Below are 24,781 nucleotides of genomic sequence, written 5' to 3'. Positions count from 1 at the left end.
GGTATCTCGGTGCTCGAGGACGCCCTGTCCTGCGCCCAACACAGCGAGGCACTGCTCACTGCTGCCCGCGTGGAGCACGCGCTCGGGGTGTGAAAATGCTCTTCCTAACCTCCCTCGGCTTGATTTGGAACAAGGTTTTGGATGTAGATTTCAAGTCCATCAGAATGCGTCCTTCTCCAAAGCTTTTAGGCGTGATGGTTTAAGACTTTCTGCTCTTGTCCTGAAGATGTTGCCCACACTGTATGGAATAATTAAATGTCTATATGCATACATACATATATGGGGATTTCAATTGCAACTGGACATTCAGGACATTTTTATTGTTGTAAAATTCAAATTGATTAGCTTCCTTACGTCCATGATGTGAAGCTGAAAGACAGGGAGGCAGTTTTAAAGCAGGGGAACAGCAAGGGAAGAGACAGATTCTCTTTCACAAAGCTTGGCTGAAGCAAACATACCATTTCTGCTCCAGTTTGCAAATATATTTTTTCAAAGATTTAAATTTCAGTCTTAAAGCTTGTGTCTCCCTGGCAACATCAAGAAGATTAAAATGCAATCTGCTTTGATATGTACCTTTTACTAAAACGTCTTCAGAACATGTGTCGCCACCTCCATGAAAAATAAAAGTAAATAACAAAGTAATACAAGCTAATTTTCTCTCCACTTTCCAGGCTGACTAAAAAGAAGAAAACAAACAAAAGATCAAGAGTCACCCTTTTCATCTAAAACTTTTTGAATAACTTTGGGAAAACAATAATTGTTCTCTCACTCTCTTACCAGCCAAACTGATAGAGGCTGCAGGCTGAGGTTTTGCACTACAGTTTCCCGGTGTTATACAGGACATCATCATCTTACACCAGTTACTTGTTATTTTTCAGATATTTGAATCCAATGCAACTTGATGCCAGGCTGCATGTATAGTAATATTACTCTTTTCTATCTTTTGATCTACAGATATTTTCAGACTTTAGAAAATAAGAGCTTTAAAGTTTTAGGCCTTTACCCCTGCAAATTGTATAGAATCTTTATTTTAGTAACATTACCATCAGAATAAAACATCCTGCTGACACATCAATAAAACTGACTAAAATTGTGATCTTATTAAACTGATGGTAATACTTCCATTGTCTTCAGGAGGTCTGGATTTCAGCTTTTATTTGTATAGTATCTGAGGAACCAGCCACAGAGAACACCAGAAAGTGAGGGAAATCTATTCCATCTCTGCCAACCTACGTCGTATCTGTCATCGACACACCAAAGAACACGTATCTGCAGAGATCACTGCAGAAAAGTTGGCTACAAATCAAAACAAATAAATGGATAGAAAATGGGTGAATCATCACAACTGGAATAAAATCTGCATCTCCCAAAGAAATGCACAGAGATGTCAAGAGTCATTGCACTAGAAAGAAAAGCCAAAATCTTTTCACCGTGTTCATTTTGGAAACATTCATCGCTGTCAGGGAACATGGAATGGAAACCTCAACTCACGATGCAAATGACAGGGCTTTATGGGACAGAGTCCTCGAATGGCTTCTGACATCAGCCTGCAATGGGCTTTTTGGCCAAGGCTCCCGCATAGCAGGCGTGGATTTCCAATGAGCGCGCTGGCATCCGGGGACTCCCCATTGCTGCCTGGTGTGGCACACGTGCTCCGGGTCATATGAGTACTGTGGGGCTATTTGAGCCCGGGGTAATGTTACTTTCATCACCATTTTTTTCAAATGGCAGCAGCTACTTCCATAGCCCATCTCATGTGTCCATATTTTCGATCTCCAAATCTAAAAAGCAATCACTATCTGCAGCTGGTAGAAGATCAGGCCTAAAGGGCAGCACTGCCACCCTGCTGCCTCTTGCCTAACTCCTAGGTTAAGCTTTCTGGATTTTAAAGGCCCAGTAATTTCACCTGCAAATAGCTCGGTGCACCCTTGTGCACACTCAAGTCAATCTGTGTTTACCCTATGCATAAGTGTTTTGATGAACAAAAACGAGTTATCCAAGGCTGACTGTATGCTTATGTGGAGAGTTGGTCTTCTTTGACATAAATTTGTGCTATAGAATTGGATTCGTATGCAATGATTTAAAGGGATAATTATTGTGCTATTTCTTTCAGACTTGTGAGTCTTCATAAAAACATCCTTGTCAGGCCAGATGGAGCAATGATATGGATAAGTATGTTTATAAAAATATTAGCGAACATATCTGTTTAATCTACCATACAACTACTCATACTGTAGCAGCTCTGGTGCTAAATATTCCTTTGCAGTATTCTCCATGACAGCGTTTACAATTAGTGCATGCCTGGCTTAGGTTTCTCACTGACAGGTTGCCTAAAGACCATGTTGAAGTTCATTCTTATGGTGTGTTTAGTCTGAGGGTGCTAATCACAGAATCATAGAATCATAGAATATCCCGAGTTGGAAGGGACCCATAAGGATCACCAAGTCCAACTCCTGGCACCGCACAGGTCTGCCCAAAAGTTTAGACCATGTGACTAAGTGCACAGTCCAATCTCTTCTTAAATTCAGACAGGCTCGGTGCAGTGACTACGTCCCTGGGGAGCCTGTTCCAGTGTGCAACCACCCTTTCGGTGAAGAACCTCTTCCTGATGTCCAGCCTAAACTTCCCCTGCCTCAGCTTCACACCGTTCCCATGGGTCCTGTCACTGTTGATAACAGAGAATAGGTCACCTGCCTCTCCACTCCCTCTCACGAGGAAGTTGTAGACTGCGATGAGGTCCCCCCTCAGCCTCCTCTTCTCCGGGCTGAACAGGCCCAGTGACCTCAGCCGCCCCTCATAAGTTTTACCCTCTAGGCCCTTCACCATCTTCGTCGCCCTCCTCTGGCCACTCTCCAACACTTTAATGTCCTTTTTGTACTGTGGTGCCCAGAACTGCACACAGTACTCAAGATGAGGCCGCACCAGCGCAGAGTAGAGCGGGACAATCACTTCCCTTGACCGACTAGCAATGCCGTGCTTGATGCACCCCAGGACACGGTTGGCCTCCTGGCTGCCAGGGCACACTGCTGGCTCATACTCACCTTGCTGTCAACCACAACCCCCAGATCCCTCTCTGCGGGGCTGCTCTCCAGTGTCTCGTCGCCCAGTCTGTATGTATAGCCAGGGTTGCCCCGTCCCAGGTGCAGGACCCAGCACTTGCTTTTGTTAAACTTCATGTGGTTGGTGATCGCCCAGCTCTTCAATCTGTCCAGATTTCTCTGCAAGACCTTTCCACCCTCATCCGAGTCCACAACTCCTCCAAGTTTGGTGTCGTCGGCAAATTTGCTCAGAACACCTTCTAGTCCTACATCCAAATCATTTATAAAAACATTGAAGAGGACTGGCCCTAAAATGAAGCCTTGAGGGACCCCACTAGTGACCATCCACCAGCCGGATGTGGCCCCATTTACCACAACCCTTTGAGCCCTGCCCGTCAGCCAATTGCTCACCCATCATATGATGGTTTTGTTTAGCTGTATGCTGGACATTTTGTCCAGTAGGATCCTATGGGAAACCATGTCAAAAGCTTTGCTGAAGTCCAAAAAGATCACATCAGCTGGTTTCCCTTGATCGACTAGATGGGTGACCTTATCATAAAAGGAAATCAAATTTGTTAGGCAGGACCTACCCCCATGAACCCATGTTGGCTGGGACCAATGACTGCATTGTCCCCCAGGTGCGCTTCAATAACTTCAAGGATCATCCTCTCCATAATTTTACCAGGCACTGACGTGAGACTGACATATATATATGACATATATATATATGACATATAATATCCTGATTATTTCATTTCTGTTAATTCTTTTTTCCATTGTTGTTGTTGTTTGTTTTCTAGTGAAGCATTACAGGTTGCCTATAGGCCTGCTTTGTACCTCTTTGATCTTAATTAATGAAATCACAGATATTTTTACAAAAGCAGCCACATTAGGCAGTGGTAGTTTCTAGGTACTTGTCCTCAGAATCCCCTCCTGCAGTTTTACAAGCCAGTTGTCATCACGCAGGTCAGAAATGTTTTCTATTCCTCTGTTAAGTACTTTATAGTATCATTCACTAGCTACTATGTTTATTTATAGAGGATAATGCCAAGTTTCCGTCTGATAGCTTGGAGCTATGGATCACTCAAAAATCTTATCTTGTTCCAAAAATAACATAGCTAATGACTTGCATTTGCTAGTTAGTGTTGGTATATGGCATATATTGCTACATTTACAGGAAATAGCTTGTAATAATAATGAGAAAATGTGCTTGTTGCTAAGTTTTACAATAATTTCCACTGAAAACTGATTGAATGTTAATAATTGAGCCATTAAGAAATGTTTCTTGATGGAATTTGGAACGCAGGTATTTAAAAATTAGTTTGCACACTTTTAATGTAGGTAAATTTCTTCCTTACTGGATTATTTTAAGAGCATGCTTTTTTTAATACTGGTATGAAAAATATTTCTCTAACACAATTGTACCAGTAGGAGCATGTCTAGGATATTACGAATGGCTGTGGGCAGTTCGGTGATGGGAATATTTTTAGAAGCCTCTGGTGGCTGAAGAACAACATGAATGGCTACAGGAAGACTGACTAGCCACATCAGTTGTTGTTTAACAACATTCATGCTTTGAGCTTGACTAAGCAAAGTCTGGAACAGCTAGATCTATAAATACTTACGGGGGAGAAGACCACTAGACTAGAGGCCTGGAGTTGCTCCCAGAGGCATGAAAGCACATACTCTGCTGGGATGGGACTGTGTGAAGTCACCTTTTTGGTATCTGCTATCACATCTGTGCCTTCTCTGTACTGCCAGTGGAAGGGAGTTCCCCGTGACCCACCTGTGGCTATAGGCTTGTGCTAAATTGTGCCCACTTGAAAAAAAAAAAAAAAAAAAAAGAAAGAATTGCTTGGTTCATCAAAACCAACAAACCACCACAGTAGTTGGCTTTTTGTGCATGGTTCCTGCTTTCTCCAGATAATACTGTGAATTAAGATGATAAGCAGTTTGAAACAATAAAAGGAATTGACTTCTCTAGTAATACATCAATTTTCAGCCTGGTATTTTTCACTTAGGAATTACAGCGCAAAGTAAGGAAAAGGGGTTTTAGTGCCAAAATAAAACTGCAACAGTTTCCTTCTAAATTCATCTTTTCCTACTCTCCACCTGCCTGCATACTGTCTTCTTTCCCAAGTCTTTCACTGTAGGTCAATAGCAGTAAAGCATTTAAGTACACATATACTGATAGTATTGATCAGTGAGCTGCCATCACATTTTCCAAGACTGCTTTCCAAGAGTTTAGCTGACAAAGTCAGACAAACACAGCAAGAATGAACCCATAGGGTTTCAAACCTGAGTAGCCTTCTCTCTCCTAAAGACATAATGATATTTAAAGACATGGAAGTATTAGAATGAGTCCAGAGAAGGGCCAAGGAGATGAGAAGGGCTGGAGCACCTCTCCTATGCAGACAGGCTGAGGGAGCTGGGGTTGTTCAGCCTGGAGAAGAGAAGGCCCCGGGCAGACCTTACAGCGGCCTTCCAGTGCCTAAAGGGGGCCTGCAGGAAAGCTGGGAGGGACTCTTTATAGGGGCTGTAATGCTAGGACAAGGGGGAATAAGCTTTAAGCTAAAAGAGGGGAGATTTAGATTAGATGTTAGGAAGAAATCCTTCACGCAGAGGGTGGTGAGGCCCTGGCACAGGCTGCCCAGAGAAGCTGTGGATGCCCCATCCCTGGAGGTGCTCAAGGCCAGGCTGGATGGGGCTTTGGGCAGCCTGGTCTGGTGGGAGGTGTCCCTGCCCATGGCAGGGGGCTGGAACTGGGTGGGCTTTAAGGTCCCTTCCAACCCAAACCATTCTGTGACCCTGTATAAAGCCTGTCTGCAGCCGAGGCCACTCCGACCCGTATGTGGCTTGCAGTCTCTCACTGCCTCACCCAGCAGGATGCGACCCCCTGCCTCTGGTCACCCAGCACCAAGAGCCAAGCACAGCGCTGTGGGTAAAAAAAAAAAAATAACACCAAACTTCAGCATTTTCTCCCCAAACAGCGCCGATGAGTTCACCAGTTGTATTTTCCGCCACGAAACGCCAACCTCTCCCCATCCCACCTATTTCCCTCCTTTACCCCAACAACCGCCAAACCCCCCCGAGGGGCAGAGCCAGGTCTCGAACCCGCGACCCTCGGGCTCTGAGACCGGCCCCGCCCCGCCCCTCTCACCCTCTCCTCGTGACCGGCGCCGCGGCGGCGTCAGCTGAGGGCGGCGGTCACGTGACGCGGGGCGGTTGGGCGGGATGGCGCCGTGACGGGGCCGCGGCCGCCGGTGAGGAGGGCGGCGGGGGGGGGAAGGGGTCTGGGGGTGGGGGGTGTCGAGGTTTTGGGGCGCCCCCGGGACCCGTTCCCGGCCTGTGGCACCGGGGAGGGCTGAGGGGGAGGCCCCGGGCCCGGCTGCCTCACCGGGAGGGGAGTTTGGGGGGGGTGGAGGGCGAGAGGCCGGCGTCAGGAGGGGTTTTGGGGGGCAGGGCTGAGGAGAAGATGGCCTCTGGCGGCAGCCGGGGCGGCTCCGGGCGCTGGGAGCTGGCTGGGGAAGGGCAGGCCGTGGTGCCTGCCCGCCTGCCGCGAGGGGAAGCCGCAGTGCAAATCCCGTCCCGGCATCGCTCGGTGTGTGTGTGCCCAAGTACGTCGCAGAAAGGACTGCTCGGAGGCTTCGTGGGGCACATCGGGGCGTGCTGCCTGGGAGGTTTTACTTCTGAGGTCCCTTTTCCTCCCGCTGTCCTCTTTTGTTAACGATACAAAAATTAAGCCCTATCAGTTATGGGTAGCCATGCCGAAATCTGCTCAAAATAATATATCGAACCTGTTTCAGGTATTGGAGTAGCTGGGGTTCAAGCACAGGTAATTCAGCGGAAAAGCTTCAAGGGAGGCGATGTTCCGAGAACACCGTGTAGATGAGTTGTGTTTATTTGCCTAGCAGAATGCCCTGGCAGTGTTTGTGTTACATAAACCACTGTCTGAGGGCTCATGGAAGCCTTTAGTGTGCTTCAGAGTCGTGTTGCAGACATGTTTATGGGAAGGCGTCAAGAGGAATTCAGTGGGACGCCGCTCAGTCCTTCAACCTAAAATGACAGAAGTGTGTTCTCAGGTATTTGTGGTATTAAGCCCTTAAAAGTGGGAGGTCGCATTCTTTGTGCGTACTAAACAAGGTGAAGGGGGGGTCAAAGCATCACTGGTCTCACAAGATTTTATTCATTTATTTGTTTGAGATGCTGGTGCTTCAGTTGAGCGGTATGAAAATAATAATTTAATGACCTTGAGGTTTTGTAAGAATCGATGTGGCTTGCTTGGTGCTGTATATAAAGCTAGAATTCCAGAACCTCTTCCTGGAACTGCTAAACTTTGGTTCAGCCTGGTCTGCAGAGAGGTTTTTCTATAAGCTTTGCTTCTTATTTTCCTGGCTTAATGGGTTTTCCACTTCTTTTTTTTTTAATTTCTCATTGTGTAGCAAGCCCTTCATGCTTAAGTTGGTCAGAATATGCTTATAATGACATCTCAGAAATAGTTTTATTTCTTGACAGCTTTACCAGATCCAGCAGAATTAGCAGCATGGTTCCTGCTCGCTCAGTATCGCTGTGGTGCAGCAGAAAGTTAGCTCGATTAACTGTGTTTGTGCTATGGCACTGCATATTTTTAAGTTGATGTATTTACGTGTTGTAGACGATGTCATTTATGAATTCGGATGTCCATTTATGAATGTTTCTGCTCTTTTATGAATGTACATCAGAAATAATTGGAATAGCAAAAACAGCTGACAGTAATTAGGTAAAACCATCCTATGACAAATTCCACCCAGCAGTATGTTACAAAACAGTGCCAGTCACATAGGTCCAGGGTGTAAACAAAAGCTCATTTGCCCACTCCTATTGCTTCTTGTAGGTTCTTTCCCTGGGTTTGTTATCCAAGAACATAAAAAGCAGGGACATCTGGGGAAAAATTGACTGGAATAACACAGTCAGTGCTCACTGGGAGTGAGGAGGGTGAGATGGTGGCTGGTAGACAGCTCTTTGTTTGGGTTCTCCTCCTACTTCTGCCTTAGATACTCTGCTTCAGTTAAAGTTTTCAGTTGCAATAAATAGCTAAGTAGAGAAAGGAAAGAAAGTTAATCACAGGTTTGTTAGCAGAGAACTTGAAATTTTGAATGCCCCTTCGGGGTTTTCTTGGGATACCAGGTAACCAGAGGCTAAACAAAATCTGTTTCTGCCAGCTTGTTTTAAAAAACTCACGAGAGGGTTGTCATTTGTGTGCTTTTGTTGTTGTGTTTTTTTTCCCACGTAACTTAGTTTTCAACACAGAATGCTTCAGGCTTTCAGTTGAAGTCAGGACTACATCCTTATACAGACAGCGCTTAGCACAGTGAGATTGCAGTATGGATTGGACTGGAATTTGGGGGTGTTGAGATAGCTGTACAAGTGCAGTTTAAAATACCATCAAAACTACAACACTGAGGAGCCTTCATGGGGCAAGGTGCAACTAATTCATGGGCAGTATCCAGGTAATTGCTTGTTATCCTTGTAGTTCTGTTGTTAAGGCCAAAACGAGACTGCTGCTAGGTTTTACAGGCTGCTGAGATGCCAGCGCTTGCCAGCTTACAAATACCTCTTGACCTAAAGAGAGAATAAGTTTACTGCAGCAGTGGATCTCAGGGAAGGCTACATACCATTATTTCCAGTTCAAGGGAATAAAATAATAGTTTAGTTTAAAAAAAATACCTGTCAGCATACTTAAATGATCCAAACCCTTGGTATTTCCTGCCTTTTTTTCCTCTGGTGCTCTTCAAGTGTAACAGCTTTCATTTTGCAGGGGGCCAATATGTATTTTTGGCTGGCTAGTGTCTGTTTCTGTTTTTCTTACAGTTCTATTGCACTTCTCCTTTTTCCACTTCTTGTTCCTCGTTCCCTGTAGTTCTGATTGCAAACTCCATCTTCCTTACACAGAACAAGCATCCAAACAAACGTTTAAAACTTTTCTGTGAAGCTTTTTTCCTGTGTATGTATTTGAAAACCTTTCTGGGACCATAAAAAAGCCGTGATGCTGAAACTAGTCAGTGTGTCTGGCTGGAGTAGTGCCTGGTTATCGGTCTTTCACGTGTCTGGCAGTGTCGGTACTCCTCCCCGCTGACCATTTCAAATAATCCTGCACCGAGTGGGTGTCTGGGATGGGGATGATCTTACTTCCCCTGGTTGTTGGAGTGGGACAGAGCTTCTTGGAAACCAACCAGGCAGAGAGAAAAATTGGGGGGGGGGAACAGGTAAAAGGTGTTCTGTAGCTTTGTGATTCCTGGAAGTGACAACTGCTCCATCTTTGCTTGTTTGCTTTGAGCAGTAGAAAAAGATCTTGGTTATTGAGTTGAACAACTCGTTTTTTTTTTTTCCCCTCTGGTATTAAGGAATCATGAAGTGCTCTAGTTCACTTTTTTTTTTAGCATGATTAAATTTTTGCTGCAAGTCTCTCAGGTGTTTGCAGCCAGTTATGTTTATGGTAGACTTGTCAATATTTAGTCTGCACAGTCAGTCCTTGAAAACCGACTTTAAAAGATTGCTTTCAGTAACTAAAGTTTTCCAATTATTCTTTGCAATGGATCCATTAGAGATTTTTTTTTCCTGGGGAGAGATGTTTAGATTTTTTTTTTCCAATCTGTAATGCAGAGAATGAGACTGTCATTGTGAACATGCAACTGTTTCCTTATCTGGTGTAATCTCTGGAAACTTTATACATTTTCTGGAAGGTCTATTTGTGTTTTAGTGGAAAGCATGAGAACGCAGTGTTCCGTCTGTTTTACTGAACAGGAGCCTTGGACTTCTGTGCTCCGGCTCTTCTGCCTCGTGCGGGGATACTTGCTGCTGCCACCTGAACTTCTGCCTTTTATTTAGTCAACATCCATTCCAAAGCCTCTGCTAGTCTTAGCGTAATCGTGTCCAAGCAAAAGCCAATCTAAAGCTTAGCCACTTGAGTGTGTGTGTGTGAGCTGCAGGGATGTCTCCGTGCGTGGGTGAAGTTTACAGTAAACTTGACTGGGTCTTTTATAGGGCCAGGGTTCAATGAAGCGTAGGAAAGCATAACGTGCTACAGACTCACCGAGTTTGGCAAGTGTTAAGGAAGATAATGCATCTAAGTCCTCAGAATAAGAGGAAATTTTGTTTTTCTTCAAAATGTTGATAGTAGACCTCCAGTGGAGGCCCATTATGTGCGATAACACGGTTAACGTTTCCCTAAGCAAGCCCTGTAACATAAACTGTGTTTAGTACTGGATCTCTCTTGATAATGTTAGTGTTGGTATAATTTTGTGGAAAGTCTGCAATGACAACAGAGGTACCGAGACTAGAATAGAGCCCCCCTTCATGGCAAAATGCTCAGCTGCTGGGAGAGCCCTCTTAGTTTATTCACTTAAGCAAAGTTTGCCTAAAATACATTTAAATGGCGTATTAATTGACTTTGAAATACTGTTCTAATCTGAAAAGTGATTGGAAAGGCTCTAGTGTCAGAGCTGAAATATGTTTCTCTTGCATGTACAGAGAAAGCAGTCTGTTACAGAGATCTTGGAGATTACACAGAGCTTTGAAAACGTGATTTGGGTCTTGTGTTATTGGATTTATTTTCAGTTAGATTGCTTATAATCTTTTGTGGAGTTGCAGATGTTAATGTTGCAAACTCAGCCTTTAACTTGCAGGATGGGCAGTTTAAAAATACTCTGCAACCGTGCAAATGTGATTTGGGAGATAGGAAAAAGTGAATTTGGAACCACGTGATACTCTTGGTAGAATCTCTTCCAGTGGCTAGGACTGCATTTCAGTTACATGGAACAGGATGATTTTTCTTCAGGCAAAGCTTTAAATCCTAAACTAATGGCAGATATTCTTTCTTCCATCCCACTTCCCTTCTCCTACTAGCATCTTGCCCCTGTCTTCAGAAGCAGAAAGCATCAAGATAAGAGACAAAAATGACTGAGTTCTGGCTCATTTCTGCTCCTGGGGAAAAAACTTGTCAACAGACATGGGAGAAACTACATGCAGCGACCACAAAAAATAACAATCTTTCTACTAATTCGAAGTTCAATATTCCAGACCTGAAGGTACGTAAGTCCCCTGTCATGTCCTAAGAAGTGTGTTTGTTTCTTTAAACTAAAACTGTAGGTGATGAATACTTGCAGGCTTCTTAGAGAAAACAGCTGATGTCTTTTGATGAGTATGTGTGGATCTAAACATTAATTTAGACAATCAATTATCTTTTCTCTGGAATTATAAGATTATTTCTCATACTGTAAGTTTTAAAGGTTCATCAAATTGCATTCTTTCAGCTAATAAAGCAGGTTTTTTTCCACAGGAAGCATTTGGGATCTCATACTGCTAGCAGGTAGCTGGAGAAGAAAATTAGGTTTGGAAATCAAGGTGCAAATAGAGATTTGAGATCCAAGTATTCAGATGACATGATTTTCTTTTCTTTTTTTTTTTTTTTTTTACACTTCTGATGTGTCTGCTGCTTCTTTTCTGGCTGAGATGCAGCAAAGTGGCTTGATTTGAAACAGGGGAGATGACCAAACAGTTACTGCTTTTTCTGTGTCCAGAAGTAGCACTTGTCTCCAGCTGAGAGCATTTCAGTGTGACCAGCCAGTGTGTGTTACAGAAAATAGGAAGGAAACCATTTGAGGTATTACTGTGAGAAGGGAAGAGAAACAAAATCTGAAAGCAGTTTCTCTTGGTTAACTACAAGTATCAGGCTATGGAAAAGGTAGGAGACATCAAGAAAAGGTCTGACACCAGCATGTGTCTCGAACAAAAAGAATGGTGAGCTCAGTTTAATCCTTTATAAGTGAGAGATTATCAAAATGAAGGGGAAAAAATGCCACCCCTGTCTGTCTACAGAATGGTTCAAGGTCAGGTGGCACGCTGCCTCATTCTGCCTCCACTAGGGAACAGACCCAGAGCACACGCTGTCTTTTTAGAGCATTTTCCATCTGCCATAACTCATCGTTCGTCTTTAGACCATCCTGAGTTATTTCAGGAGTAGTAGTCCCTCTTCCTACATCTAGTAGTACAATCAGTGTCAGTCTCTTCCCAGGAGCTCCGTGGATGTGAGTTAGGATGACCTTCAACCTAGGGGGTACCTACAATATTTAGAGAAATTATCGCTGAAAACTCCTGTGGCTCACTACAGTTATTAACAATTGTTTTTGTTTCTGTTCTTTTTATTTCCTGTGAATTAAATTATTCCTAAAGCGGGCAGAGGCTGTGTATACCTTAAATTTATATGCAATATAAATGGCCTGGCTTCTGTGTATTTAGTTGAACTGTTTTAGGGGTGTTTTCTTTTTCTAGGTTTGTATACAATTGCTAATGTATTTTGATTCTTCCTTCTAGGTTGGGACACTGGATGTTTTAGTTGGTCTGTCAGATGAGCTGGCTAAGCTGGATGCATTCGTGGAGGGGTAACAGTTTATTTTTACTAGCATGTAAAATATTTGAACAATGATGTGATGGTTTGCCAATCCACAATGATTTGTGGGCTTTTTTCAACCTTTTTAGGTTTCATAGTGATCCTTTGTATGCAGTCAATAAGCTGATTTCAGTAGGCTAAGCTGTTTTTTCTAGTATCTGTGCTTGGGGGGGACACTTCTCGTGGAACAGCGGGACATTATGCATTGATGAAGGCTGGTTCTCCCTGTAGTAGTGCTGTGTGGTGCCAGATTCTGGAGAGCTGGTCAGAATTGAGTACGGCAGCTGCAGGAAGTGATGGTGAGATGGAGTAAAATGCATTTTAGCAAGTTAGAGTATTCTTTATAGACTTCAGGAAGGTAACACATTTCTTAACCCACTGAGATGATTACACAGCATTAAAATTTAAATGTAAAGGCTGTTTATTTTGAAGGAACTAATGGTCCTTTGAAAGAGATTTTTGAGCTAATATAACTAAACTTTCCATAGCCAGAACTTATGGAGCTATCTTCTGTTTCAAGGAGAGAAGTATTAAGTAGTTGTTTTTAAACAGAACAGGAAAATGTTTGGCATGGCACATGTGAGTAATATTAAACATTAGCTTTTCTACTGGAGAAGGCAGGTCTTGTGCCTCAGATCTCATGAGGGCTTTGGGCTGGGTTTTCCCTATAGCTCTTTGGTTTTCTTTCATTTTTCATTGTCAAAGTTGCCTTGTGTTTAATTTTTGTTATTGATGATTTCTACCTCACTACGTATTTTGAGAATGGGGTTAGGATTTTGAAACATTCACAGACTCGAGAAAAGGAAAGGAGGGGGGAAAAATTTGGAGTATAGTGGGATTACACTTGAAAGTGTCAACCTTTATTCCCTGGAGGCAAGGGAAGTAGCTTAATTTTGGTGAGAACTGATGAGTAGCAATGCTTGAGAATGATTTAAATAAATTGACATGTGTTTGAGTTGGTCTCCTTCAGATAGCAAGCCCAGTTGGTACTCTTGAAAAGCTTATGTGTAAAGCGTTCAACACTTTATACCTGATCCAATCTCTTAATTTCCAGACAATATCATATGAGTTTTAGGAATAGCATTTCTCAAAATGGCAATCTTTTCTTTTTTTATTAGCTTTATCTTTCATTTTTCAGCGTTGTGAAGAAGGTGGCCCAGTATATGGCTGATGTTCTGGAAGACAGTAAAGATAAAGTTCAGGAAAATCTTCTGGCTAATGGAGGTAAGGTGTTAACTGTAATATGTACATCCTAAGAGAGGTAGGAGGGAAGGCGGTGATCCGGACACACATTTAATGCTGCTTCTGTTTGATGTTCTGAAAGCCTAGTTTAGGTATGGAAACATGTTTTCCCACGGGTCATTTACCCTGAAAGGAATGATAGGTTCCAAAATAGCAAAAAATTACAGATCTGCATATTAAATATTCACTTGTAGAAGCCATTTGATCCTTTAAGGCTATCATCAGAAGTTCTTGGTGGAACATAAAAATGGCTGCTACTGGTCATTAAAAACGTTCTTTGTACTGGTCTGTCGTCTGAATACATACATTTTTTCATAAACTGTGCTGGAGAGAGGTTAGTATGAATGGATTAACGTGAAAACAAGTGCAGCAGTCCTAATTAACACAATTATTTTAAGAGAGGGACTTGGGATAGTCTGTCCTATAGTTTTACAAAACTGCTGCTTCAGATGAGGCACGTAACAGTCGTAACCCTGCCTTCTCCCAGCCATTTTTCATACAAAGCAAAATAATGGTTGATTTTGTCTGTGCTTCTCCAGCCATCATAGTTACTAGTAAATACCATTTTATAGTCTACAGAGATGGAAAGATACCAATATCTGAAGGCAGAGGTCACAGAAAACTGAAGATTTTGGTAGTTTATTTTCAGATTCCTTAAGCAACAGGTTACATATGTGCGAAGGTCTACAGTAGTCTCTTACAGTACTCTTCTGCTAGAATATTCCTAAATGGAGTACATCAGTCATCTTATTGTCTGTCTTAACAAAGTCCCTCTTCAAAATTTTAGTTGACTTGGTCACCTATATCACAAGGTTCCAGTGGGATATGGCCAAATATCCGATCAAGCAATCCTTGAAGAATATTTCAGAAATTATTGCAAAGGTAAGGTCATTTGTTTTATAAAGCGTTTTTGCTTGAGTTATTTTATGAACATTGTGTAATACTCAAAGCTTTTTTTCCTGCCAGGATATTCATGCTTTTAACAACTTCTTCCTGGTGCGGACAAGTGAACTTGTGTGTTACCATAAACAAGGTCGCTGTATAACAAAGTGGCGTAGCTGTTAAGAAAGATTTATTTTGTAAAAATAAAATCTGGATACCCAAGCTGAAGTGCTGTTTGTAGTATCCTGAAGTGGTGTATGCAAGCAGAATGTTTTGTCAACAGCCTGGGCACAATTAAAAGGAGTTTCTTAACTACATGCTCAGATACGTGCCCCTGGCAATTCTTGTGTACTTGTACCTACTTTGGTGGAAGAGAGAGTAGGCAGTGGTATAATGCCAGAGCAATGCTGCACCAAGTTCTTACAGCTACCCAGCTGTTCGCTAAGTACACTGATTTTAAAAATATTTCATTGTACAGGCTGATAGAAGTATGAGTGGATGTTTGAGAGCTATTTATTACTTAGTTTGGTTTGTGTTTTTCAACTTGCTGCCAAACGACCTAACTGGGAATTAACTACTTTTGTAATTATTCCAATTAATCTAGAGGATATGTTTGAGAAGGGTGGCTTACTTGAGGAGGACTGGCAAGCTAAATATAAGTCAGTCTAAACAGTGAAATAGTTACAGTCTTAATATAAGAGTTTCAAAGATGATCAAAAGGTACCAGAGTCATTAAATGGAGATTGTTGCTAATAATTAGACAAATGCATTTATTGTCTGAAGTAAATACATTTGTCTGAAATATTGTTTGTGTCAATCTGAAACTGGCCCTGTGCAACTCCAGACATTCTGAAGTATATAAATTGTTACTGATTGTCGAAAATACCTGTAAAACAGATTTTCCTTTATATCTGTAAACCATTGCCAATGTAAAACAGCAGCAGATGACTTGGTGAAGGGAGATGGTGATAGAACTTATGGTATTTTTCTTTTAAAGTGTACAAAATGGGAAATAACTCCAGAAAAAAAAAAGTGGTAATACTTAGAATGGCAAGTAATAACAGCCATTTGGAATGAGATAGCTGATACATCTAGTTGATACTCTTATCTTTCAGAGTGAGCAAGGCTGTTCATCTCAAGGAGAAGTGCAAGAAAAAACATTCAATAAGCTAATACAGTGCAGCAGAGTCTCGTCTTAAGTTGTAGATGGTGCAAAGCATTATTGGTTTGCATTACTTAGATCTTGATTTGCTGCTCATAAGACTGTACCACCATTTTTGCCACTGAAACTCTTGAGAGGAAAGTGTGAAAAACAGCTGAAGGACAGGTTACCCAGTGTTAACCAGTAAACTTGTATCGCAGTGTGAAGGTAAACTTAAATAATCTTTTCTGTCAGCTGAGCTGGAGGGTGGTAACCTCAAGCTGGTGGAGTTGATGAGCTGGGTACATGTCCAGTTGATACCACTAATTCAGAAGAGGATGTGTAATTCTTATTATTGGTTCATTTTCCTCTGTAGGAATTGTAACCTAAAATTTTCTGAGTCTTGAGTGAAGCTTGTTAAGCCCTAGAGAAATAAACATTTTAGCTTGTGTATTTTTCATTGAGTTCTTGTTAGCAGATGAAAGATCTAAGCTTTGAAATTAAGAAATCATTTAAAAACTCAGTTCTTTAGACACTTTTTTGATCTTCAAGGGAGTAAACCAGATTGACAATGATCTTAAAGCAAGAGCCTCGGCATACAATAATCTAAAAGGGAACCTTCAGAATTTGGAAAGAAAGAATGCGTAAGTCACATTTAATTTTTTTGCTAATGCAATGCAGGAAATTTTTCTAACCATGAGAACTTAGTAATGTGTGAAGCTGGCTCTAAGCTTAATGTGTTTTTGAGGCATTTATCAGTCTTGAGTAGCATATGTGATAGAAGGATGCTTATTACCAGCTGACTTCCTGGTAATCTCTCACTTGTGATTGGCAAGCGATAGTGAAATAGACAAATGCATGTACAAATCATATAAATTGCTGAAGCCCTTGAAAGAAGCTTGCTGTTGAAGTGGTGTGTGGCACTGCTGCTTACGTCTGGCTAAACAAGGAAGTTTTTTCCTTTGCTCCAATTTGTGCTCTAGGCATATCTATTAATCGGGTGTCTTCCCTCAAAAGCAACCAGCAGAGAGACAGCTGTTGCATACATGCAAGTGACAAATTAAAAAAGGACCACATGCTGCCTTGTCATGTACACATGACAAGTAGCTGAGATACAGTAGTTCTGTCCAAATATGGTTGATTAATTTGACTCAACCCTCCCATTATCGTTAATGATGAAAGCCTGGTGGCTCATTCAGGTCTGTGGGTCAGACTAATGATAGCTGTTTTATGAGGGAGCCATAAGTTCCTTGTTAAGCCATGGTAATCTGTCAGCTAAGTCCCATTAAATCTGTGTAGGTTCTTCTTTTGTGAATAAGGCAATGTGCTGCTGCTTTAAATTTTCATTGGGGTTCTGTATGTAGGTCTGCAGTAGCTTGGTTGTAACTGAGGTTCCATATACTGGCCTTCACAGAGAATTTGATGGTTCTTGTGTTCTTAGATCACTTTTAAAAAGAGAACTTGGCTTCTTAAGTCCGTGAGGTTTTTGGAATATGGAAATGACACACAGCACTGAGTGAGCTAATGATAAAAAGTAGTGAGCTACTGATAGAAAGTTTTGTGTATATAACATTCATGTAAGGACACTTTGTTTGCTCTGCCATACTGAATGCTTAAATGAAATGTTATGCTTTCAAGCAATAGAAACTGTTGTCTGTACCAGCTCAATTCTTAAACATGTTTGCTCTGATTGTCTTTGTTTCTCTACAGAGGAAGCTTGCTAACCAGAAGCCTTGCTGATATTGTAAAGAAAGAGGACTTTGTACTTGATTCAGAATACTTGGTCACATTATTAGTGATTGTACCAAAGTAAGTTCATTGCTTCTCTGAAGAGCAGGATAAAATAATAAATTTAAATCAAGCAGTAGACCCCACAATCCTATAATACTGTCAGAAAAGATGACTGAAATTGCTTTGAGTTTTCCTGGATCTACTAACATAAACATATGGACACCTACTGCAATTGAGCCTGTGTGTATAATATTCCATTGTTTGTAGGAGCTCACCGTAAGCAATGCTGAGTGCTCGTGAATTTCTTTAGAGAAACTGGGAGTATAGACTTAGGTCTCTTATCTAGTATTAGCCATGGTGATTCATGCTGCAGAAAGTATCCTTACGAAAATAATAAGTACTGAGTGAAAACATGAGTTGTTTTCCATTAGAAGGCTTAGTGATAGAATTACCCAGGTTAGCTCTATGCTTGCTTTCACCCTGTAGTTAACCAAGTGAACCCTTTACTTTACTCCCCGCTTTTCCAGGTTGTGAGAACACTGCTTTTGTATTTCTCTGTCTCTACTCATGCAATAGTGCTTATGTCACGTTAAACCTTTAACATGAAACTTTAAAATGAACCTGAGGAACAGGCTGTTCCTCATCTGAAATAAAACAATAAAAAAAACCACCCTTTTTCCCTGGCCAAGGAAAGTTGTGATACATATGTCTTCAAAACTCTTGTAAAATAAAGGAAAATGCCAAAGCTTTGGACAGCTCGTTCTGCTTTGTAGTGCTAGCCTGTCTCCCTGGAGATAGGCACAAGGAGAGTTTCTAACTTGTGCAGATAGCGTGTGGGCTGTTTATTGCATGCAGTAGTAGTCTGTCATGTGTAAAACTCTGGTGAAGGCAAAACAGGTGCAGTAGTTTTAGCAGAAAACTGGTAGTTAGCATACCTCAGCTGTTATTTTTCTTTTACCTTTGACTTATTTTTAGTGTTTTAGGGGTAGAATCCCTTCACCACCAGCTACAGAAAGGCAGGGCTTCCCAAATGCTCAGTGGTCTTTTAGGCAAGTGCAAGACTTTGGGGAACCTGTTTGTAGTTGTGGAAGAAGTATTCCCTTTAGTAACTCAGAAGAGCAGAACTGTGTGAGGAGTTTCTGATAAACCTTGACAGTTAAGCCCATTTGGCCCTCTGAGAATATTGAGTGATGACTGATTTAATTTCATCATTACTTGACTTCAGAAATTGTGCACCTGTCAACTTCTATGAAGACCGAAGATAAAATATTTCTCACTTTGGCTAATGTAGTTTATTTAGCAATAATCTTAAAAAATGATATGAGGAGAATTGTCCCTGATGACTTTTGTATTTCTAACAACATACATCTGTGTTGGAAGATGTGATAATTAAATGTTTTTAACTTTTTTAAAAAAACTTGACATACTAATCTAAGATCTTTGTCTACAATGCTAAAAGTAATCACGACCTGTGTGCTCTCTAGGTTAAACTATAATGACTGGGTTAAGCAATATGAAACACTAGCGGAGATGGTTGTGCCACGTTCCAGCAAGTAAGTTGTCAGATGTTAGATCTCACATTTGCTTGTGTTACATTTTTTTGATCTTTATCTGTATTGACTTTAAATTCTAAAGATTAGTCTAAAGCTTGTCAAAATGTCTAGCTTTATAGTTTTATCTGAGTCAATCAAGCTTGATTATGTTGTTGCGTGCTAACAAAGGCCCTTGGTACCAAACTGGTGCTGACGTTTATGATGGGGAAGATGAATGCCAGGATTTGATTAACAGGGTTAAGCCACTTTAGCAACTTTGTTACCACATCAAAAATAAAGTCAACATGTAGCATAAAGCATTGATGTGGTGTTAATTTAAATTGACAGTCAGGTTTTGACAGGGTAGATCTAGATAGGTGATACTACTAACTCCATGCCACTTACCAAATCTGAGGTTGTTCTCCCTTACATCACATTTTAGTTGGATCAACTTCAGCCTAGATCTGCTAATGATTCTGATTTAATTACTGGGGAAACTACCGCATAGGGATGGGTAAAGAAGAGGTGACTTGTTCAATACAAGTGTTATACAACAGTTTGAGAAAAAATATGGGATTGAGAAACAGTCTAAATCTCAACAAGGCTTTTCCCTCAAGGTGAATTCTCAGAATAGGCGTTATATTGAAGTATAAAATAGTAAATCTTGGCATCTTCTTTAAAGTATAAGTAACACTTTCTAATCAATTTCTGTTGTCTTAACTTGTGTACTTCTGTATTTTAAATCCATTTCCTTTTTCTTTAGAACATACATTTCCAGTAATTCTGTAGTCTAAATTTTTCGGTACTAAACTGACTTCAATTCACTTTCCAGTAAAATAATTTTAACTTGACCAAATACATAGGCGCATATGAAGTGCTTCTGAGTGGTGAAATGTCTGAACATGAAATGCAAAGTGCCACTCTTTACTGAGGGGGTAATTAAGAGTGGTTGCTAAAGCTTCAGTTACTTTCTGTAGAGAGCGTTTAATTTGTGAACTAATCCCATGTGATTATCTACATTTATGTTCCTGCCTAAGTAGCAATAAAGTACAACTTAACCTATTGTATTTCAGATCTGTAGTGACTTGAACCTTAATAATTCCGACTTTTTTTCTGTGTAGTGTACTTTTTGAGGATCAAGATAGTTACCTTTGCAATGTCACCTTATTCAGGAAGGCAGTGGATGACTTCAAGCATAAAGCAAGAGAATATAAGTAAGGCTTATTTTGTATGTGTTCTCTCTATTGTGTTTTGAAGCATCTCTAGATAGCCACTTCTGATTTTTATCCACTTCCAAATGCAGATTTATGGTCCGTGACTTCCAGTATAATGAAGAAGAGATGAAAGCTGATAAAGAAGAAATGAATAGGCTGTCAACTGACAAGAAGAAACAGTTTGTAAGTTTGTATAAGCTAGTCATTATAGAAACCTAAGATGTCTAAGACATGTTAATACTGCATAATGATTTCATGAGCTTGTGATTCTGAGAACATACTGCAGGGATGACATGACACATAGTCAGCCTGCAGCCCAGCTAGTCTGCTCAGGGATGGCTGAGTTGCTCTTAACTGTGTTGAACCAAGCGCTGGGATTGCAGCTGATAGTATGTGAAGTTTGAAAATGGACAAACATTTGAATGAAATAATCAGATACTATTGAAATGGTCCTTACTACAGTTAGCCCATGAGAGGTGGGATGGTGTACTGAAGAGACAACAGAGTTCTTGTTAAATGAATCTCTACTTTGTAGAAAACTACCCTTGACCCATTATATCAATAGTGTGAACTCTGCCTTTAAGTTATCTTTATATTATGATATAAATAATGAGTATTTGCTTAAACATGCTTAACTGTCTGATTCTTCTGTGTAAGATTTTTTTTTGGTCTTTCACAGGGGCCTCTGGTTCGGTGGCTGAAAGTTAATTTCAGTGAAGCTTTCATTGCATGGATTCATGTGAAAGCACTACGAGTTTTTGTTGAATCTGTTCTAAGGTAATGAGACAGACCTGAATAATAAATTGTTGCAAAGTTTAGGAAGGGAAAAAGCACATCTAGCTCAGCTTTAGTAGCCTGAGGTTTGTGAATGCCTGCCTTACAGGAAGGAGTAATCAAAGGCAAAGAGTGGGATGCAAGAATAGTTGGTCACATAACTCTTGCTTCCAGTTGTGGAACATTTGAAGTAGATAATTGTGTGTTCTCCCAGTGCTTGATGGGAGTTATAGGTACTCTAGATTGCAGCAAGTCATTACTGCTGATTTTTTTTAGCTTGCTTTAACTGAGCTGCTTGTAAAAAGAGCTTAGTGTATCATCTGTTTAAGTGAGAAATGTGAATAGTTCAGAATAAAAAGTTCTCATGCTTTTAGTGCTATAGTTTGACATCTTGAAATGTGTGCTAATAAGCAACAGTTCTTATTCAATATTCTAACTGTAAAGTGCATCTGGTTTTGTTTTCTTCATACCTATTCAGAAGTATAGGTAATAAGTTGACATAAACAGTTGTAGTTCTATGAAAGAAATTATCTGTTTTTTCAGAGTGGAAAGGACTTGATCAGAAAACTGGAAGACATTTTAGTTAATTTTGGTAAGAGTTGCTATAAAGAAAACAATTGGAGGAGGAAAAATGCATATTAACTTGGAATCTAGTCTTTTTTCATAGCCGCTGCAGGCAGGTTTTGAAGACAAACTTGAGTAAAGAAGACAGTTGGACTTAGTTTGAGTATTGGCAAATGTTTCCACATATCTAGAAAGGAGGGTGGAATAGAGACTAGATTCTCCACCTAGTGGCAGAAGCAGAGCCTTGCAAGTAGATTACTGGGAATGTTCAAAATTCAGTCCAGACTTCAGGTAACTTTTTGAGTTGTGCTAAGCATTCAGGGATTTTAAAGGCATTTAAATATCTGTTCTGTTATTTCAAAGTTGAAGTTCCACTTTACATCTTATTATGAACTGTAGAATCAGAATGATTTTATGAAAATGAGTAGACTTTCCTCATCAGCAATAGGATTCTTTCTCAAAGTAAAATAAAACTCTGCTTTGAAATGATAAAAGGAGGTTTATTTCAGCATTTTCATAGTTGTCTAACTTTTTCAGGTATGGTTTGCCGGTTAACTTCCAGGCAATGCTGCTTCAGCCTAATAAGAAAACAATGAAGAAACTGAGGGAGGTTTTGTATGACTTATACAAACACCTTGACAGCAGTGCAGCAGCCATCATTGATGTAAGTATTTTTGTAACTGCTACTCCCATGCAGTATTAGGTTTATTCTGTTCTAATAAAAATTTACTAGTGTTACTGAAAAGCTACATCTCTCCATATTTTTTACAGTTCTCTCACAGTATAGAAAACTGTCTCCTTATAAAAATAACACCTCTACTTTACATTTTTGCAAAGGAAGGTAGTATTTAAAGTTGCAACTAATGCATTTGAAGAGCTGTCTAGTGTAAAAGTCCCAAGTCACCTCTTACTGCATTCTTCCCTCTTACTGCATTCTTCCCTGCTACCAATGGAAAGATGCCTTACAGGCTGGATACATGTTCACATTCTCAAAGAATTCAAATAAAGTCAACTTTGATCTGAAACTAGGCTTAAGGAACTTGAACACATTTACTATTTTTTGAGCCCAGAAGGAATACATAAATTGTCCACTGCCTGAGATAGCAGTGGCCTTAAAATACTGAAATGATCTTTCTTCTAGTTGCATATGTCTGTTTTGAAGTTTGTATTATTGTTCTTCTCTGCTGACAGAGTCTGAGTTGTGAAGGTGGAGTCATCCTTGCCACCTGTAGAGGTGTCTCATTTTCATGTTTAAAGCTGGTTTGCTGGTAGGCTTATTCTACCACCTTCATTTTGTATTGAAAAGCCATGCTTTTCATAGTTAAATAAGTAGAGGTAGACCACACAATGAGTTTAACTATATTTTTAAAAGATTTAAAATGATCTTCCCTAAAATTATATTTATAGTAATGTTTTTTCCAAAGTATTTCAAGGACTCTTTGGCGGAGAGGGGGTGTGAGACAAGGTGAAAATGGGATGCTAAGTTTCATGTAACTTTTTGGATCACTCAGCACCCTATAACTGGCTGAGTTTAACAGCAGTAAAACGTAATTGCAGCCCTTTGCTTTCCATTTAGTGGCAGTGTTTACTGTAGCAACAGATGTGGATTGTGGATACAAAGCTACTTAGGTTCTGTGAAAGCACTTGTTTCATTTTGAAAAATAGGTTAATATTTGGCCAAGTTCTGACTTGTTGTCTGTTGCTTAAACAGTCACTTGAACATGGAAATTTAAGCTTGAAGTCTTGCCCGTCCTATTTGTTTCTCAAACATATGAATGCTTTAATCTACTTCTGAGTAGAAATTTGAGTTGTAAGAGTATAACTGGCTTCCAAACTTCACTTGCAGGCAACTATGGATATTCCAGGCTTAAACCTCAGCCAGCAGGAGTACTACCCATACGTGTACTACAAGATTGATTGCAATTTACTGGAATTCAAGTAAAAGTTCCCTAACATGACAATCCTCTGTGTTGGTGTAAACAAGCTGAAGTGAGGGTGAAGTACAGTAATACCTTTAACACTCTACTAATCACATGCTTGCTTCATATGTTAGGTAAATTTTACCCACAGTGATCCATCTCCAGACATTTTCTTTTTAAAGGAAAGTGTAGGCAATCTGCTTTTAACAATTATGTCTGTAAATGTATATTGAGAGAACCGAAGTATTTATAAACAGAGTGATTTATTTAAGGAAAAGGTCATTCCTCTTTCATATGGTGATCTGTATTAATTCCATTTCCCATTGTTTATTAAAAAAATTGTTTACAGAAGAATAGTGTAAATGTTTATGGCCATTCTGTTTGATTTAGTAAATACACTTGTGTTAACATTGTTGAACTGTGATGTAAAGTATGTAAGATTGGTAAGAAATTGTGCTTTTTGAATGTTGTACAATTACAATCGAAGCACTGTAAACACACAGGAAAAAAAATAAACATACCTGTGCAAATGTCTCCCTTTCTTGTGCAACATCTAACTACAGATGTCTGTGTCTAAACTGAAGCAATATGTTAAGTCCTAAAACCAGAGCTGCATCCTGTGTGCAGTGGTACAGAATTACCATGGACTTCAACGCAATTTTAAGAGTTGCAGGTATTTCTCCTGTTGTGTGCAGAAATACTCTGGCCACCAGACCTACGTGTGAATGTTTTTTACATTGATATCTTCATGACCTTAAGGAAAAGACTTGAGATAATTATTAGGAAGATGACTGTAAGGTGGGATGCTAACAAGCTAGGATGATAGGGAATCTTTTTGATAATTCTTTGCTCTTTTCATTCAGTTGCAGCCAGGGACCACTTTGAATTATTACATTCCTCCTTTGGTTCTTAGTGTGTCGTTGTTTTTTGTGTGTGTGTGTGTGTCATCCTTTCCTATCCTTACAAAGCAAATGACAGCTTCCATTGAATGTATATAGAGAGGGGTTGTTTATTTCCATTGCAATTATCACACCCATTGCAAATACTATATATTCCAGCTGCTAAACGTGTTTTAAAAAAAAAACAACACCTGCAGTACCCTTTAAAACTGACTTGAATTAAGATTGAGACTGTAACTGCTGGATTTTTTTTCTACTTTGGTCCTTAAAATGGAGTGCTGTGAGGCTGTGCAGTGCAGAGCTTTCAGCTGTAGAATCTAATCATGAATCAGAAGCAGTTTTGAGGAATTTATCTCTAAGTCAACAGCGAATCTCTGATTACTAAAAGGAAAGGCTAGCTGTTGAAAGCAAGAGTTGC

The 24,781-nt window shown here is 40.3% G+C and overlaps 1 protein-coding gene across 1 annotated transcript; it reads left to right on the top strand.

The window, feature by feature from the left end:
• Positions 1–6,162: 6,162 nt before the first annotated feature.
• Positions 6,163–23,998, top strand: ATP6V1C1 (ATPase H+ transporting V1 subunit C1). The gene is made up of 13 exons (XM_083822583.1): positions 6,163–6,301; positions 10,923–11,104; positions 12,390–12,457; positions 13,604–13,689; positions 14,495–14,589; positions 16,283–16,374; positions 17,441–17,539; positions 18,946–19,014; positions 20,115–20,207; positions 20,297–20,390; positions 20,887–20,984; positions 22,083–22,209; positions 23,392–23,998. Exons 2-13 carry the CDS (start codon positions 10,973–10,975, stop codon positions 23,485–23,487), a joined length of 1,149 nt encoding a protein of 382 aa, XP_083678709.1. The 5' UTR covers positions 6,163–6,301; positions 10,923–10,972; the 3' UTR covers positions 23,488–23,998.
• Positions 23,999–24,781: the final 783 nt, after the last annotated feature.

The sequence above is a fragment of the Anser anser genome (assembly GCF_964211835.1).
Source record: "Anser anser genome assembly, chromosome: 2".
Taxonomy (NCBI): domain Eukaryota; kingdom Metazoa; phylum Chordata; class Aves; order Anseriformes; family Anatidae; genus Anser; species Anser anser.
The sequence above is the reverse complement of the archived record's forward strand: the minus strand, read 5'-3'. Positions and strand labels throughout refer to the sequence as shown.